The 19,146-nt window shown below is 39.8% G+C and overlaps 1 protein-coding gene across 6 annotated transcripts in view; it reads right to left on the bottom strand.

Annotated features, from left to right (window-relative positions):
- Positions 1-19,146, bottom strand: part of SPATS2 (spermatogenesis associated serine rich 2) — a 169,502-nt gene that overhangs the window by 9,501 nt on the left and 140,855 nt on the right. For 4 of the 6 annotated variants that reach the window (XM_015430882.4, XM_005570766.5, XM_015430881.4 and 1 more), the window contains 2 exons: positions 17,340-17,475; positions 3,521-3,579 (listed from right to left, as the gene is read on the bottom strand). In XM_015430882.4, the coding sequence (XP_015286368.2) occupies positions 3,521-3,579; positions 17,340-17,475 (195 nt within the window). Of the gene's footprint in view, positions 1-3,520; positions 3,580-4,904; positions 4,949-17,339; positions 17,476-19,146 lie in introns of all 6 variants that reach the window. The other 2 variants (XR_012420217.1, XR_012420218.1) reach the window with 1 other exon arrangement.

Here is a 19,146-nt window from a genome sequence, read left to right as displayed (position 1 = left end):
TCTGCTATTCCTTCCCACCAGCAAGATTTGATCATTGCTCTTCCAAGTGGGAATTTTTACTATAATCATCCTTTTCTTTCTCCAACTGTGTAATATTGGAGAAGGGGGCATTTAGCCTTTCTTTTAATTTATGAGATCCCATCCTTGGAAGATCTGAAATTACTCTGAAGACCTAGCCTTTCAGCTGAATATTAACTAACTAGACGAGACTTTGGAGGTATTGCTACTGAGGAGGTCGTGAACATATTCTCATTTTGGAAAAAAGAGGGATACTGGGTAGGGGAGGACTGTAGCAAAGACCGTTAGTTGATAGAACACAGTCTTTCCAACTATATTCAAGAACATTCAGGGCTATCAGAAATCCAATGTTGTTGGGTACCAACAAAATTAGGTAAAAAAAATCTGTATTTTCTGGCTTTGCTACAGATGAAATGGTCATGTGATACAGTTTCACCATTGAGATATAAGCAGAACTCAAAGGGCAGGGTTTACAGGAGAGTGTTTTAAAGGAGTCTTAGCATGTAACATTTTACTCCTTCTTGACTGGAGCCTAGGGAGTTGTCTTTTGACCATAAGCATACTCTCAGAATGGTTGCGCAGAAGGATAGAAGAACCTGGGTCCCTAATGTCATATTGGAAATGTCCTGCCAGCTCTGGGTTGCTTACCTCTGTACTTTTCATTTCCTGAGAAAAAAGGACACTCACATTTATTTAGGCCACTCTGTTCCATGTAGTCAAACTGAATCCCTAACTGATATACACAGAATCCTGTAACATACTGAGGAATTAGCCAAATTCATGTCAGAAAAAAACAGAAATTTTAAAGAGTTACACCAGGTATTACAGAGACCTGGATGTATTTAGCAAGTTTACTCAGCCCAACTGCCTGCCACAAAGATGCACACATGGGCTGCCTAGACCCAAGTTACACTAATCAGTCAGGGCCCACTTTCTCAGGAGTCAGGAGCATGCCTACAAAAGTTTCTTAACACCAAAGCCCAACAGTTACAAATGATCTATTGGTTTAGCTCCCAAGATAAAACCTATTTGCCATTTGTATCAACTTCAGTTTCTCTCAGCTCTAGCATTCAGTGATTCTATGACAAAATTATAGCTCTCAAAATGGCGAAAATGAGGTAAATAAAAAGCTTTCTACACATAACAGATAACTCACAGGACCTAATTATACAACATTGGAAAAGACTGAAATACTACAAACCCATCAATTACTTAATAAAATTATAATATGTAAAAAACTAAAAGCAACTCTTAATAGCATTGGTAAATGAGTAATTAAATCATGTCATTAAGAACCAGGATTTTCAGGGAGAAAAGAGCTAAAGATATAAAACTGATGAAGTTAAGTAAAACTCTGAGCTCTGAATTTGATAAAATAAGATTGGGTACAACTTGATAATTGGTTGAAGCTGAGTGATGGGAGTTTGTTACATTAGCCTATTTGAAATTTTTTGTTTTGTTTTGTTTTGAGATGGAGTCTTGCTCTGTCACCACGCTGGAGTGCAGTGGCACGATCTCGGCTCACTACAACCTCCGCCCCCTGAGTTCAAGTGATTTTCCTGCCTCAGCCTCCCGAGTAGCTGGGATTACAGGCCATGCCACCACGCCCAGCTAATTTTTGTATTTTTAGTAGAGATGGAGTTTCATCATGTTGGCCAGGATGGTCTCGATCTCTTGACCTCATGAGCAGCCCGCCTCGGCCTCCCAAAGTGCTGGGATTACAGGAGTGAGCCACTGCGCCCAGCCAAAATTTTCTATAATATAAAAGATGTATTAATATTTTTAAAAGCACCTTCTTTTTCTTTATATCAAGACAGGGTCTTGCTCTATTGCCCAGGCTGGAGTACAGTGGTGCAATCACAGCTCACTGCAGCCTCGACCTCCTGGGCTCAAGCGATCCTCCCACCTCAGCCTCTCAAGTAAATGGGACTACATATAGCCATATAACACATGCCACCATGCCTGGTTAATTTTTTTTTTTTTGAGATGGAATCTCGTTCTGTTGCCAGGCTGAAGTGCAGTGGTGCGATCTCAGCTCAATGCAACCTCTGCCTCCTGGGTTCAAGCGATTCTCCTGCCTCAGCCTCCCGAGTAGCTGGGACTACAGGCATGCCCCACCATGCCCAGCTAATTTTTGTATTTTTAGTAGAGACAGGGTTTCATCATGTCAGCCAGGATGGCCTCGATCTCCTGACCTCATGATCTGCCCACCTCGGCCTCCGAAAGTGCTAGAATTACAGGCGTGAGCCACTGCGCCCAGTCTAATTTCTTATTTTTCATAGAGACAAGATCTCACTATGTTGCCTAGGCTGGTCTCAAACTCCTGGGCTCAGGTGATCCGCTCAAAGTGCTGGGATTATATGTGTGAGCCATCATGCCTGGCCTTAAAGGACCTTCTTCTCAAAAGTAAGAAATATGTCTTCTTAATGGTTTTAGTTTATCTGAATTTCCATTTTCAAAAAGAGAATGTACAGATAAAATAATGGACTGAAATGTCAAATTAGAAACTCAAAATATATTGCTCAATGTAAACGAAATCTCACCTCTGAAAAACAGTGGAAGGCATCTCTGCTACATTCTCAAATTTTCAAGTTAAAATGGACCCAAACTGAAGTCATTTCAGTGCTTCAAAGCTGCATCCTCTGGCCCGTGACCACACACACAAGTGATTTAACTGTGAGTCATGATCTCAACCTAGCCCAACATTTCTATTCTTATCAGTTTGAGGGTGGGTTAAAATCAACAACTTTCCTAATAATAAATCTGGCATTTAATGCAGGAAGATAAAACCTGCCACCGAAATGCCCCAAATCAATGCCATTGTACAAGTTGCAGTTGGTACTCCCTTTTCTTCGTGTAGCTGTGTATGTTTAACCTAACACTTAACAGAAATGATCAAAAAATAGATATCTGTTTTTTCTGTACAAAATCCCACAAATCACCAAAGTTAGACTTCATTCCTCCAGAATCTATTTTAGTAAGCTTTCAAGAAACCCAGTCTCTTGAACCCTCAATTCACTAACTTTTCCCCTACCATTGATAACAGATACTGAGTGAAGACTGTTCTATAAACTGAAAAAACAAAGAAAGTTCTGAGATAGGTAATGATAGGAGCATATACATTCAATCGTAGGCAACCTAATAAAGTCTTCTCTGATTATGCTAAAGGTTTTTTTCTGAGTAGAAAAAATCCCAGTGGAATTGCTTAAACACTGGAGGAAGAAACAAAATAAAAACCTGGTGGCAGATACCATGATGTAGTCTTTTATACATTGAACTCTGCATTCAAAATATTAAGATTTGGAAATATTTTTAAAACAGGCTCTTTAAAGTTTTTTCACCTGAAAGGATTCATATGCCAGTACAATGCAACTGCTTAAGATTATTTAAATATACAAACTCTTATTATGATATTTATATGGAGCTTTTGTTATGAGGGTGGGGAAGTAGGAACCTACTATTTATGAAGGTAATAGTTATAATTAAAGATCAATCATCTTACTTGCTTCAGCTTTCACTTTGTCCATTTCAGCAAGCAACGCCACTTCTCGATCCATTAAACTAGGAAAAGATGACAAAGGAATAAAAGGTTTGATGAGAAACTCAAATACAAAATTAGCATATTATTAATAGTAGAGAAAGACTGGTAAGTTTGTTTGCTAAAAGCATACTAAAAAATAATACTGTATGGACCACATAAAAATCCTGATGTCTTACTCTCAAAGAATATTTTAAGATTTTCCCAAAAATAAAATAAATAGACCCAATTCCCTTTTATATTGCAAAATTGGTACTTTGCAGTACACCAATCGCTAGAAGTCTAAGAGTTGAGAACCAGCAGATGGCAGTAGCAAGCTACAAAACACATTTTTTAGTAAGCTGTGCTAAAGCAAAAGTCCATGTGGAAATTACTTACTTAACCATGTATGTACTCACATACTTTTTATATTTATATTTTGGTCTATAAAATTTGATGGCTTTGCATGTAATTAATTTTTACCAAGCAATATCCCCATTAGGGCATAGTAAATTTATCCATGATTAGGACTTGTATATCTTCAACAGCTGACCATGGTTGCACCAAGTCCACTTACATTTTAGTACTTAGAATGCAAAGTAGTCAAAAGATAAGACATATAGTGTGCTAGTTTCTGAGAAACATAAAACAGTAATGAGGAAGGAATAGAATTACAGATTTCTGGTAGGCTTTTTACAGAAAAAGAACATTAAATAATCAATTAGAATTTTTTCCACTGCAAATGTAAATGGTTTATAGGCACATAAAGCTTTTCCATGTCGTTATAAAAGAGCCCACAGCCTTCAATGTATAAGGAGACAGCAGGTTACCCTAGTATTCAACCTCTGGATGCAAATAATTTTCCTTACCATATCGGTTTTGCTTTGTGGTGGCAAAAAGAAAAAAAATCTAGAATTTTAATGCCTGCACAAACATGGAAGATTCCAACTTTCTTCAAATTTGGAGTTCATTCTGCTTTCTCCTTTTGAAGGAAAATATAACTACAGGGTAAATAAAAGTTCCACTCTTGTTTCTGGTTGTTAATCATATACACACATACTCTCTTTCTCTGTCACTCTCTAATTCAATTTAGCTCAATACATAGTTATGTTAGCACAAAGTAGTTAATGTGGAGACTATGGTGTGAGATGTACAAAAATGTCTAAGGCAGGGTCATTTCCTCAAGGAGCAAATCTTTTATAGGGAAGTGCCAGAAAACATAGATTTGATAATCGTTATGCATGATGTTAATAAACAGACTTGTAACTAAACAAATTTGGTTGGCATATTAATCCAAAAGCATCAAACTGGAGAGAAGATACAATTAATGTGGGGTAGCAATACTTTGCTAAGAAAGCATTTCCCAAACCTTGGCAATATTTTGCTCCAAGAACTCTAGCAGCATTGGAATACCTAAAAGACAAAACAAAAGCACAACTGAGACAGGAGCTGCCAGGCCTACAGTTTGACATTACCTCTCTTCTGTTGCCAAATCACCTTAAGATGCAGACACTGTGTCCATCAGATGACAAATCCTTTGTCTCTGACAAAGCTTGTAAAATATTTATTAAAAGACTACAGCAAACAAGTAAGCCTTTTGTAGCTTACAATCTTTATTATGAGAAGTAGAATGTCAGATGACACTTTTAGCAAGCTCTGCATCCTACAATCAGACTTTTTTATGGCAATTTGTGCTAGTACGTTGTGACGGCATTTTTTTTTTCCCTGTGAGAATTACTGGTGTTCATTTAAATAAACTTTGTTTTTTGATTAACTCAGTGGTGATCACAAGAAATTCATAGGACAGTGCATGGACAACCATATAACCTCTCCATTAAAAAAATACTAGCTTATAATATATCCATCTACCACGTACCCACAAAAATTAAAATTAAAACACATATATTAGCTTAAAACACATATATTGCCAAAAAACAATGAAAAGCAGTAAGAACTTGTTTCTTTTTGTCATGCTGCCATCTATTGATAACACCTAGTGAAAGGTACTGTGATGTCAGCCCAGCGTTAAACAAAATAATCTACTAGTTAACTGATGCTGATATGTTTCTCAGAGAAAAGGATGATCAGCGTTTATAATTTTACATTAAAATTTTCACACCTTTAAAATACAAAAACGAATAAATGTCAAAATTTAATAGTAAATTTCTTATTAAAAGCACATCAAAAAAGTAAATTATATAATGGGATTATGGTTGTATAGAAGAATGACCTAGTTTTAGGTTATTTATGCTAAAGCATTTAGGGGTGACATATCATCTACATCTGCAACTTCCAAGTGGTTCCACCAAAATATTATATACACACACAGCAAATACACTGCCATTGTACCATCCTTTCAACTTTTCTATATATCTGAAAGTTCTCATAATGAAAAGTTAGTGAAATGTTGGCATCACAAAGTAAATGGAGAAGGTGGGAAGAGTTCAAAGTGAAAAGTAGGTTAGGTATAAGGATAACAACATAGGCATTTTTTACAATTAAAAACAATTAATCTATTGTAACACAACTTTTAACACAGAAACTTAAGCTAAAGTTTTCCATCTGTTTCTGAGCTAAACAATGGTCCCAGTATGTATCTGTGGCCAAGAGGTTCAAAAGTACCTGTGGTGTGAGGTAATGGTTTTTAGATGCCAGAACGGCAAGCAATGAGTCCTCCCAGAGAGTGATGAAAGGCTCATTCAGACTCTCTATTACCTTGCTCACTCCAATACCTCAGGGTACTAAGCCTCTCTCAAGGCTTTCTTGAATGGAAATATGCCATAATAAGCACCAAGCATCTGGTAGACTGGATTCTAAAATTGCAAATGAAATTCAGCTAAATATTGCTGGGACCCTATTTGGAAAAATACTAGTTTTTATTAAGCCTGGACCTTATTCAGTGTTGAGAATTTCCATATCCTTTCTTCAATTATGAAAGACAGATTTGGATGACTGCTCCCTGCTAGTAAAGAAAAAGACTGGTAACTAAATGTTCTATATTTCCTTCCTTCCTTTTTGGGACTTCCTTACCATGTTCACATTTGCTCGACTTATTCTAAAGCTGTGGGGTTTTTTTGTTTTGTTTTTTTTTTGTTTTTTGTTTTGAGATGGAGTCTCGCTCTGGAGTGCAATGGCATGATCTCGGCTCATGGCAACCTCCGCTTCCTGGGTTCAAGCGATTCTCCTGCCTCAGCCTCCTGAGTAGCTGGGACTATGGGCACATGGCACTACGCCCAGCTAATTTTTATATTTTTAGTAGACATGGGTTTTTGGCATGTTGCCAGGTTGGTCTCAAACTCCTGGCTTCAAGTGATCTGCTGGCCTGGGATTACAGGCATGAGCCACGGCACCCAGTCAATTTATTCTAAAGTTTTTGCATAATTTAGTTGCTCAGAATAGTTGTTACTGAAGTATCACCATTCACATCGCTAACACATATTGTGTGCATCATTTGAAGCAAGTCTTCTAATTAATATACAGATACCTAACATGCAGTTAGAGATTCTAGCTCTTGCCTTCAATAATTCACTAGTACCAAAAAACTGATCATTATTTGTTTATGACTGTTGCATTGGAAAAACAATATTAAAGTGGAAACGCAACTCTGACAATTCCACAGGTCAATTATTTCAAGGGATATTACTCGAAACCATTCAATAATATTGTCAGAAAACATTTGTACTCAATTTTATTTGCTCAAAATCTAGAATTTTTTTTTTTTTTTTTTTTTTTTGAGACAGGGTCTCACTGTCGCCCAGACTGGAGTACAGTGGCACCATCAAGACTCACTGCCAACCTCCGCCTCCTTGCTGAAGCAATCCTCCCGCCTTAGCCCTCTAAGTAGTTGGGACTACAGGCACGAGCTACCATGCCCAGCTAATTTTTGTATTTTTTGTAGAGATGGGTTGCCCAGGCTGGTCTCGAACTCCTGACCTCAAGTGATCCATCCACATCAGCCTCCCAAAGTGCTAGGATTACAGGCGTGAGCCGCTGTACCTGGACTTTTTTTTTTTTTTTTTTTTTAAGACAGGGTCTTGCTCTGTCACTCAGGTTGGAATGCAGTGGCGTAATCATAGCTCACTGCATCCTTGACCTCCTGGGCTCAAGCAATCCTCGTGCTCAGCCCGAGTAGCTGGGATTAAAGGTGTGTGCTACCACACCTGGCTAATTAAAAAAAAAAAAAATTGTAGAGATAGGGGTCTTACTATGTTGTCCAGGCTGGTCTTGAACTCCTGATTTCAAGTGATTCTCTCGCCTTGGCCTCCCAAAGTGCTGAGATTATAGGTATAAGTCACTATGCGTGGCCTTAAAACCTGTTCATTCTAATTCTACTAACCAACCAAGCAAAAATTCAAGCAAAGCCAATGCAGACACCTTTTTTTTCTTTGAAGACGTTTTCCTCTTTCCATATAAAATAACCAAAAAAGAGAATTGCCAGTAGTATTTATTTTTCCTTCCTTTCTTTTTTTTTTTTTTTTGTTTTTTTGAGTCTCGCTCTGTCTCCCAGGCTGGAGTGCAGTGATGTGATCTCAGCTCACTGCAACCTCCACCTCCAGGGTTCAAGCGATTCTGGTGCCTCAGTCTCCCGAGAAGCTGGGATTACAAGTGTGCACCACTCATGCCTGGCTAATTTTTGTATTTTTAGTAGAGATAGGTTTCATCATGTTGCCCAGGCTGGTCTCGAACTCCTGACCTCAAGCAATCCACCCACCTCAGCCTCCCCAAGAGGCCAGGAGCGGTGGCTCACATCTATAATCACAGCACTTTGGGAGGCTGAGGCTGGCAGATCACTTGAGGCTGGGAGTTCGAGAATAGCCTGGCCAATATGATGAAACTGTCTCTTTATTAAAAGTACAAAAATGTGGCACATGCCTGTAATCTCAGCTGCTTGGGAGACTGAGGCAGGAAAATCACTTGAACCCAGGAGGCAGGGGTTGCAGTGAGCTGAGATCATGCCACTGCACTCCAACCTCGGTGACAGAGCAAGACTCTGTCTCAAAAAAAAAAAAAAAAAAAAAGTTAGAATGTGAACATAAGCCACAGTTCTCATATGACAAGCTTTCAATGGAATAATCTTTCTTTCTGTTCTTTTCCAATGGTCAAAAGCACCTTAGTTATAAGCTAATCCAGGAGCTCATGTGACTCAATGATGATATTTTACAATCTGTGTAAGGAAAAAGAACCAGTAACAACCTGTATTGCTAAGGAGTATGTTGTTCAAGTTGTTGTTGTTGTTGTTTTTAATTTTTAGATAAAGTCTCACTCTGTTGCCCAGGCCAGAGTGCAGTGGCATGATCTCGGCTCACTGCAACCTCTGTGTCCCGGGTTCAAGCAATTCTCCTATCTCAGCCTTCTAAGTAGCTGGGACTACAGGCGCATGCCACCACACCCAGCTAATTTTTGTATTTTTAGTAGAGATGGGGTTTCACCTTGCTGGTCAGGCTGGTCTCAAACTCCTGACCTTAGGTGATCCACCAGCCTTGGCCTCCCAAAGTGCTGAGATTACAGGTGTGAGCCACCGTGCCTGGCCTCGTTTTCAGTTGGTTTAAAAAAAAAAAAATGGCTGAGCCAGGGCTAGGCACAGTGGCTCATGCCTGCTATCCCAGCACTTGGGGAGGTCGAGGTGGGAGGATCACTTGAGCCCAGGAGGTCGAGACCAGATTGGGTAACACAGTGGGATCTTGTCTCTCCAAAAACATAAAAATTAAAACAAAACGAGATAAAAATGGCTCGAGTGTTAAGCCCCCTTAGTGAGTGGCTGACCAGATCCTCATTTGAAACTGATTTTGGCTGGGCACGGTGGCTCATGTCTGTAATTCCAGTACTTTGAGAGGCCAGGCAGGCGAATCACCTGAGGTCAGGAGTTCGAGACCAGCCTGGCCAACATGGGGAAACCCCGTCTCTACTAAAAATACAAAAATTAGCCAGGTGTAGTGGCACATGCCTGTAATCCCAGCTACTCGGGAGGCTGCGGCAGGAGAATCGCTTGATCCCAGGAGGCAGAGGTAGCAGTGAACAGACACTGGACCACTACATTCCGGCCTGGGAGACAGAATGAGACTCAGTCTCCCAAAAAAAAAAAAAAAAAAAAAAGGAAAGAAACTGGAATTATGACACCAATGTCTAAAAGTTCCAGAAACCAGAAAAAGGTGAAAACGTGTGGAGTAGGAAGGTAAACACTGCAGAATAAAGCAAACAGGAATACCTGTTAAGACACAGAAAACAGGCCAGGCGCGGTGGCTCAAGCCTGTAATCCCAGCACTTTGGGAGGCCGAGACGGGCGGATCACGAGGTCAGGAGATCGAGACCATCCTGGCTAACACGGTGAAACCCAGTCTCTACTAAAAAAAATACAAAAAACTAGCCGGGCGAGGTGGTGGGCGCCTGTAGTCCCAGCTACTCGGGAGGCTGAGGCAGGAGAATGGCGTAAACTCGGGAGGTGGAGCTTGCAGTGAGCTGAGATCCGGCCACTGCACTCCAGCCTGGGCGACAGAGCGAGACTCCGTCTCAAAAAAAAAAAAAAAAAAAAAAAAGACACAGAAAACAAAAGAATGGTGTAGTAGAAAAGTATCTTTGGGTAAAATATTTTTGTGCCCATCTTTCTCACTTATAACATGAGCGTAATACCACAACTGATAATGTTATGCAGATTAGAAGCACTGTACATAAAAGCTTCTGACATACAATAAAAGCTCAGTAAGTGAGTTCAGTAAATAGCGGCGGCAATTATTATGTTAATTCCTGTATTCATCTTTATTTCTCAGTTTTGGCAGAACATCTCTTTAGTAAAATGCACTTGTATTAACCGGTAAATCATTATACCTTCCAGATTCATTGTACAGAAATTATTAAATAAACATGTACATACACTAACACAGTGTAAGTCATGAAGTGAATCAAACTAATTTTAAGTGAAAAGTACACATTGAAATTACACTCTCACTACGATTACAACTATTCAAGAATATGTATGAATATACATAAAGAACACAAGGGAATGCAGAAAATAAAAATTACTTATGTGTTAAGGTGGTAGAATTTTCAGTTTTACTTATCTTTAATAAAACAATTATAATTATGGGCAATAGTAAAAATAAGAGGGAATAATGAAATCTTTAAAAAAAGGAAAAACAAAATTCAGATCCTTCCATCAAATGCTCTCATTATACCTCAGCCTCTGACTTCATCCCTTGCTAATTTCACTATTGCCCCATAGCAACAGCTAGACTGCATGTGGTCCCTACGTGTCCCTTCTATGTCTCTGCTCGTATCTCCGAAATGCAGTGTTCCACCCCAACCTTTCTGCCAGTGTAAATACTTTTTATATGGCTTGATAATGATTCATTTCCCCCAAGAAATATTTTCTAATTAACTGCACCTTCAATCTTAAAACCTTTCCCACTACTATGATCTGACCTGAAGAATAACTAGAATCACAAGGCACTACAAGTTGTGACTTAGGAATAATAGTGATTTGGACCTTCTGAATCACAAAATCAAAAGAATATTGGATATTCAGATGGAGTATTCATATAGTTTGACTTTATTGAACTTAAAAAATACTTTCATAGGCTCAGCCTAAATCCTGGTCCTTCTCATTCTAACCTGTTTCATAATGACTAAGTTCCTTAGTCCCTAAATTCTCCTACATTGGGGTTTCTCTGTTACACAGCCTTTAAGCTGAAGAGGAAATAATACAGATGCTCCTCGGCTTACAATGGGGTTATGTCCCAATAAACCCACTGTAAATTGAAATTTTTTTTTTTTTTTTTTTTAAGAGACAGGGTCTTGCTCTGTCACCCAGGGTGGGAGTACAGTGGCATGATCATGGCCCACTGCAGCCTCCACTTCCTGGGCTCAAGCGATCCTCTTGAGTAGCTGGACTATGGGCACATGTCATTGTGCCCAGCTAATTTTGTTACTTTATGTAGAGACAGGATCTCATTATGTTGCCGAGGCTGGTCTTGAACTCCTGGATTCAAGTAATCCTCCTGCCTTGGCCTCTGATATGGTTTGGCTGTGTCCCCACCCAAATCTCACCTTCAATTGTAATAATCCCCAAATGTCAAGGGTGGGGCCAAGTGAAGATAACTGAATTACAGGGGTGGTTTCCCCTATTCTGTTCTTGTGGTAGTAAGTCTCAAAAGATCTGATGGTTTTATAAATGAGAGTTCCCCTGCACAAGCTCTCTTGGCTGCCGCCATGTAAGACGTGACTTTGCTCTTCCTCTGCCTTCAGCCAAGATTGTGAGGCCTTCCCAGCCAGCTGTAACTGTGAGTCAATTAAACCTCCTTCCTTGATAAATTATCCAGTATCGAGTGTGTCTTTATTAGCAGCATGAGAACAGACGAATACAGCCTCCTAAAGTGCTGGGATTATAGGCATGTGCAAATTGAAAATATCTTCAGTTGATAATGCATTTAATATACCGAACCTATTTAACATCAAAGCTTAGCCTAGCCTCCCTCAAACATGCTCAGAACATTTATATTAGCCTGCAGTTGGGCAAAGTCATCTAACACAACACCTATTTTATAATGAAGTGTTGAATATCTGATGTAATTTATTAAACACTACACTGAAAGTGAAAAACAAAATGGTTGTATGGGTATATAAAGTACGCTTTCTTTTTTTTTTTTTTTTTTTGAGACGGAGTCTCGCTCTGTCGCCCAGGCTGGAGTGCAGTGGCGCGATCTCGGCTCACTGCAAGCTCCGCCTCCTGGGTTCACGCCATTCTCCTGCCTCAGCCTCCCGAGTAGCTGGGACTACAGGCGCCCACAACCGCGCCCGGCTAATTTTTTGTATTTTTAGTAGAGACGGGGTTTCACCGTGGTCTCGATCTCCTGACCTTGTGATCCGCCCGCCTCGGCCTCCCAAAGTGCTGGGATTACAGGCGTGAACCACCGCGCCCGGCCCCTAAAGTACGCTTTCTACTGAATGTGTATCACTTTCATACCATCATAAAGTCAGAAAATTGTTAAGTTGAACCATCATAAGTAGGGGACTGTCTGTAATATGATATGTACCAACAGTCTCTAGCCTTGCCAAGTTTTAGTGGGAGAAGTGAGCCATCAATGAGGTATGAAATGAAAATCATAGGTTAATGAGTCTGAATATATACATTCAAATATTGGATCTGAAACTTATGTTAGGCAAATTGCTTAACCTAAGACATACATTTATTTTCAGTAAAACAGAATTAACAATACCCACTTTGTGGAAAAGAAATCAGGATTAAAAAAATCCAATAATATAACTGAACATGTTCAGTAAAATATTCTTCATATGTTATTACAGGTTGAGCATTTCTAATCCAAAAATCCAAAATGCTTCAAAATCTGTACTTTTTTGAGCACCGACATGACACTATAAGAAAATACTCACTGGAGCAGTTTGGATTTTGAATTTTTAAATTAGGGATGCTCAACTAGTTTCTACAGACATTCCAAAATCTGAAAAAAAATAAAAATAACCTAAAACATTTCTGGTCCTAAGCATTTCAGATAAGGGATACTCAACCTGTAATTATTTTCACAGATGGTTAGAGTTAAATTTTAAATTAAAAAAATCAAGAACCATGGCATCAAGCACTAGCAGAAACAAGACATCAATGTACTAAGCTTCAAAAACCAAAGAATGATTTAGAACTACAGTGCTATGTACATCTTTGATAATACATATTGCATTAGCACATTCCTTTATTTCTAAGCATTTTAGATATTTTTGGAGATAACATTTTGGAGGTAGTTTGGTTCATAAAATGATTCCTAAGTTTTCAGCATCTATATGTGGCCTTTAAATGTAAGGACTTAAAAGCCTTTGGTAAGACTAAGCTTAACATTAAAAAAAAAAAAAAAAAAAAAAAAGCTCTAGGCTGGGCAAGGTGGCTCACACCTGTAATCCCAGCACTTTGGGAGGCTGAAGCAGGAGGATGCTTGAGCCCAGGAGCTCAAAACCAGCCTGGGCAATGTGGCAAAACTCCATCTCTACAGAAGATACAAAAATTAGCTGGGCATGTTTGTACCCGCCTTGTAGTCCAGCTACTCAAGAGGCTGAGGTGGGAGGATCCCTTGAGCCTGGGGAGGTCGAGGCTGTAGTGAGACGTGATGGTGCTACTACACTCCAGTATAGGCGCCAGAGACGCTGTCTTAAAAAAAAAAAAAAAAGAAAAGAAAAGAAAGACAAGAAACGCCAATAAAAGGACATAACTTTTCTAAGATCAATGAGGAATCAGGAACAATTTCAAAATCTTAACCATAAACCTATATGACTTTATGTGATGTATAATCTCAAATTTCTTGACAATCTTTTTCTCTTACCTAGTTCTCCTTTTAAAAAATATCTTTTGACTTTCATAAAATTGAAACTTCTTTTTTTTTTTTTTTTTTGAGACGGAGTATCGCTCTGTTGCCCAGGCTGGAGTGCAGTGGTGCGATCTCCACTCATTGCAAGCCCTGCCTCCCGGGTTCACACCATTCTCCTGCCTCAGCCTTCCGAGTAGCTGGGACTACAGGCGCCCGCCACCACGCCCAGCTAGTTTTTTGTATTTTTTTAGTAGAGACGGTGTTTCACCGTGTTAGCCAGGATGGTCTCGATCTCCTGACCTCGTGATCCGCCCGTCTCGGCCTCCCTAAGTGCTGGGATTACAGGCTTGAGCCACCGCGCCCGGCCAAACTGAAACTTTTTATTTAAAAGAGAAGCTGAGTGTGTATCCTGTTGGCATTTTTCATCAACACATTATATAACAATCTTCCAAAGGAGTTTATACATTCTAGCTTCATGTTCCACTCCGTATCTTACCTCCTTAAGATCCTTAAACTTAAGTCAACTAACAGCTCCAACAATGAAAAGCAGACAAATATTATTAATTAACAAGAAAAGTAAACTTGGGTCTAGAGATGATTCTTGCTAAGTCACCAATAAGAAGAAATTTTAAGTTTTATACATTAGAAAGCTTCTGAGTTTACCTTTCTATAGGTGTATCAGTTTTTATTCGGCATCAAAGTGAGAGGAGTTATCTGTATAATTTCCCTAGTGCCCTGTCAGGGGTAATGTACTTTTACTGCTGCAAATCTGTTAGAACTCTTTGCTTTTCTTTTATGCTATAACCAACACAGAAATGGCTTTCTAAGTGACACTAACTCCAAGCTCTGCTTTGGTGCCAAATGGAGTTAGTCACTTGCCAATTATGTCTTGAAGTAGTGGCTACAAGGAACATTGAAATAAGGTGGTTTATAAACTCAATCAACCAGAGCAAAGGGCTTTATACTAGCAGGAAAGGGCAGGTAATGTCTTTCCTCAAGTTAAATTGACCCGGTTGTTACGTCAGCTAATCAATCCTAAATACACAGTTCCCAGGTAGGAAACCATTTCATTTGTCATTTATTGAAGGAGGCTCCTCCTGGCTGGGTTCCAAGTCAGCAGGAACTCACAAATCTCTCTCCTGGAACTGTGTTTCCTGGTTCAAGCTTGTTCTGAATGGAATCAGATCCTGTGACTAAGGAATCAGTAAGCTGAACAATCGTGGAGACCAGAGGCTTATCAAAGCAAAGTTGTGATGACCTACTACACTCAGCTCGTTCTTTCTTCTTTTCTTTTTGAGATAGTCTCGCCATATCGCCCAGGCTGGAGTGCAATGGTGCGATCTCAGCTCACTGCAACCTCCACCTCCTGGGTTCAAGTAATTCTCCTGCTTCAGCCTCCTGAGTAGCTGGGATTACAGGTGCATGCCACCACGCCTGGCTAATTTTTGAATGTTTAGTAGAGATAGGGTTTCACCATGTTGGCCAGGTTGGTCTTGAACTCCTGACCTTGTGATCCGCCTGCCTTGGCCTCCTAAAGTGCTGGGATTCAGGTGTGAGCCACCATGCCCAGCCAGCTCTTTATTTTCTAAATAAGCCAACAATTATCTTACATGACAAGAATGCAGTGCAAAGGGCATGGTGCTTCCTCCTAGAAGTTCAGAAAGGGGAAAAATCAGTTACCTAGAAGAATTTCCAGAAGTTTGACCTTAATTTAAGGAGAGTTTGGAGAAATGGTGGGATTTAGATAAATACAGAGGAATAGAAGAGCATTATCAGGCTGGGAAAGTGGCATTAACTAGTAGATGGAAAAGGAAATGTGAATGTTAAGTTTTGAGACAATGAGTAATCTGGCAGGAGCAAAAATATGTGTCAAAAAAGAAGACAGCCAGGCACAGTGGCTCATGGCTGTAATCCCAGCACTTTGGGAGGCTGAGACGAGAGGATTGCTTGAGCCCAGGAATTGGAGACCAGCCTGGGCAATATGGCGAAACCCCATCTCTACAAAAAATTCAAAAATTAGCCAAGTGTGATGGTACATGCTTGTAGTCCCAGCTACTTGGGAGGCTGAGGGTGGGAGGATGGCTTGAGCCCAGGAGGTGGAGGTTGCAGTGAGCCATGATTGTGCCACTGCACTCCAGCCTGGGTGACAGAGTCAGACCCTGTCTCAAACAAAGAAAAACAGAAGACATGACATTAAATTCCTAGCCATAAAACCTGAAAAGTGAAACTTAGAGTTCAGGACAAGGCGTGGGTAGACTACTAGATGAGTTATATAGCCCCAAAGTAAGTTTTATTTAATGTAAGTAAATACTTATTTTATTTAAGTAGATGATTTAACTTTTTGGAGGCATTATTTCATTTGAAAACACTTATTAATATATTTTAAGAAATGAATATTCTAGGCCAGGCATGGTGGCTCATGCTTATAATCCCAACACTTTGGGAGGCCAAAGCCAGTGGATCACCTGAGGTCAGGAGTTCGAGACCAGCCTGGCCAATGTGACAAAACCCCATCTCTATTAAAAATACGAAATTTAGCCGGGCATGGTGGCGCACAGCTGTAATCCCAGCTACTCGGGAGGCTGACACATGAGAATCACTTGAACCTGGGAGACAGAGGTTGCAGTGAGCCGAGACTATACCACTGCACTAGAGCCTGGCCAACAGACTGAGACTCTACTTCAAAAACAAAATTAAAAAAAGGTGAGTATTCTATAGAACACAGTTTGAAAAACATGAAATAAAAAACAAATCAATAATTAATAAAAGGAAGGCCGGGTGCAGTGGCTCACACCTGTAATCCCAGCACTTTGGGAGGCCAAGGCAGGCAGATCACTTGAGCCCAGGAGTTGAAGATTGGCCTGGGCAATACAGTAAGACCACATCTCTACAAAATATTTTAAAATTAAAAAAAGAGCCAGGTGTGGTAGCACATGCCTGTAGTACCAGCTACTTGGGAGGCTGAGATGAGAGGATTGCTGGAGCCCAGAAAGCTGAGGCTACAGTGAGATGTGATTGTGCCATAGCATTCCAGCCTGGGTGACAGACAGAGCAAGACCCTGTCTCAAAAAATAATAATAATTAATAAAAAGGCACTTTATTGGAGTGGCATACATTAAAAAGGATGGAGGAAGGTAGGAAAGCAAAGACAGATTTTTTTCTACTTTATAATTTTGTTCAAAAACATCATGTCATTTGTTATAGGATCTTGGTTTAAAAGGAGACTTTAGAGTACATGATCTACTCTATAATTATGTGTCCCTTTCCAAACAATATTAAACTCTGGCTCATTTCTAGAGCATTGTGAGTTATCTGTACTATTCTTACACTGTGACCAAGAGAAACAGAACAATGCAGAAAGCTAAATATACCATAGGATTTATAAGTGTCTCCCACTATGTAGTTAGTCATGAATGGAAGAACTTGGGGAATGGCTGACCATCTTTATATTTATATATGATCGCTTTTATGCTACTGATATCAAATGCAGCTTAACTTACCAGCTCTCCAATTCAGCAAAGGCTTGTTTCATTTTCTTAATGGAAGCATCCATCTCTTCTTTAACTACAACTCGATACCGTGCAAGAGACACTGTGCAGCGCTGGAGGTCTTTTACAGATTTTTCAATATTGGAACCTTGGGGAAAAAAACCCAAAGATTTTAAAAAAAGAATAATAATATAGGTAACTTGAAAGTTGTATCTGAACACCTAAGCCAAATGTCATGTAGACTAAGAATCTTTCCTAAATAACCACCCTCCCCAATGAGAAAAACATGTTTTTATAGATTTTTGGGGAAAAAAGGATCCTGGTCAAGATGGAATAATAAGAATTGGATTTGTCCTTCTATCTTAAACAACTAAAAACATACAAAGACAAAATATATGAAACAATGGTTTTCAGACAATGTGTAACAGCTAGTACTTTTCCCCTGAGACAACAGAAACAAATGAAGTAAGGCCTGTGATTGCTCCAACTTACTGCCTCAATAGTTTCTAGGCTACAATGCAGGGAGGAGAAATCCTAAACTGAGCCTGGTGGACTCCCTGAATTGAAGGGACGAAGTTGGGAATTTGGAGAGGCCAAGATGGCTGAAATTCTAGGGCAGAGTACTGGTGAGGAAAGAGCTACACACATGAGAGAGCTGCACAGAGATGCACAGAGGATTCTGAGTGTGGATCAGTCTATGAGGATAAAGAAACCACCCAAGACTGGAAAGAGAACAGGCAAAAAAAAAAAAAAAAAAAAAAAAGACTAGGCAGAACAATCCCCAGAGCTCACCAGGCCAGGGACAGTTTGTGCTCACACCAGCCAGAGTGGAAAAACCTCACAATACATGGCAGGCAGAGTAGTTGGAAGGATACTGCCTCAGCAACAGGGCAAAATTAGCTCTAGACTGGCCGGGCGCGGTGGCTCAAGCCTGTAATCCCAGCACTTTGGGAGGCCGAGGCGGGCGGATCACAAGGTCAGGAGATCCAGACCACGGTGAAACCCCGTCTCTACTAAAAATACAAAAAATTAGCCGGGTGCGGTTGTGGGCGCCTGTAGTCCCAGCTACTCGGGAGGCTGAGGCAGGAGAATGGCGTGAACCCGGGAGGCGGAGCTTGCAGTGAGCCGAGATCGCGCCACTGCACTCCAGCCTGGGCAACAGCGTGAGACTCCGTCTCAAAAAAAAAAAAAAAAAAAAAAAAAAAAAAAAAAAAAAAAAATTCGCTCTAGACTAAAGGCTGCTCTAGTCCCACCTAAAAAAACTTAAAAGAAACAGAAAAATATTACCTATAAGGAAGAGAAAAATCAATCACAGAGGCAGATGCAGAAATGACACAGATGATAGAATTGAGTAGAAAAGGACATCAAACAGCTATTATAATTAGATACTATATGTTCAAGAAGGTAAAGGAAAGCATAAGCATGGTAAGGAGAGACATGGAAGATATCTTAAAAGACTCCAACTGAACTTCTAGAGACAAATAAAACAATGTCCAAGATGAGAAATATGCTGCATAAAATTAACAGCAGAATAGACACTGTTAACAAAAGACGAATACAGTCGAAGACAGCAATTTTACCAACTATCCAAAATGAAATGAAACACACAGAGAAAAGAGACTTTAAAAAAGGCACCAAATTTTCAAAACTCCCTAAGTTACAGGATTTAATAGAATATAATTCACCATGTGGACATTACAAAATTAAAATGTTCTCTCGATATAGTACACTTCGAAGCACTGTATATATGAGGAAGCCAGCTTTGTAGAAAAGGATGGACTGCATTTACCTACTCAACACATTTTAACCAATTTCCAAA

Source organism: Macaca fascicularis, chromosome 11 (genome assembly GCF_037993035.2).
Source record: "Macaca fascicularis isolate 582-1 chromosome 11, T2T-MFA8v1.1".
Lineage (NCBI taxonomy): Eukaryota > Metazoa > Chordata > Mammalia > Primates > Cercopithecidae > Macaca > Macaca fascicularis.
The sequence above is the reverse complement of the archived record's forward strand: the minus strand, read 5'-3'. Positions and strand labels throughout refer to the sequence as shown.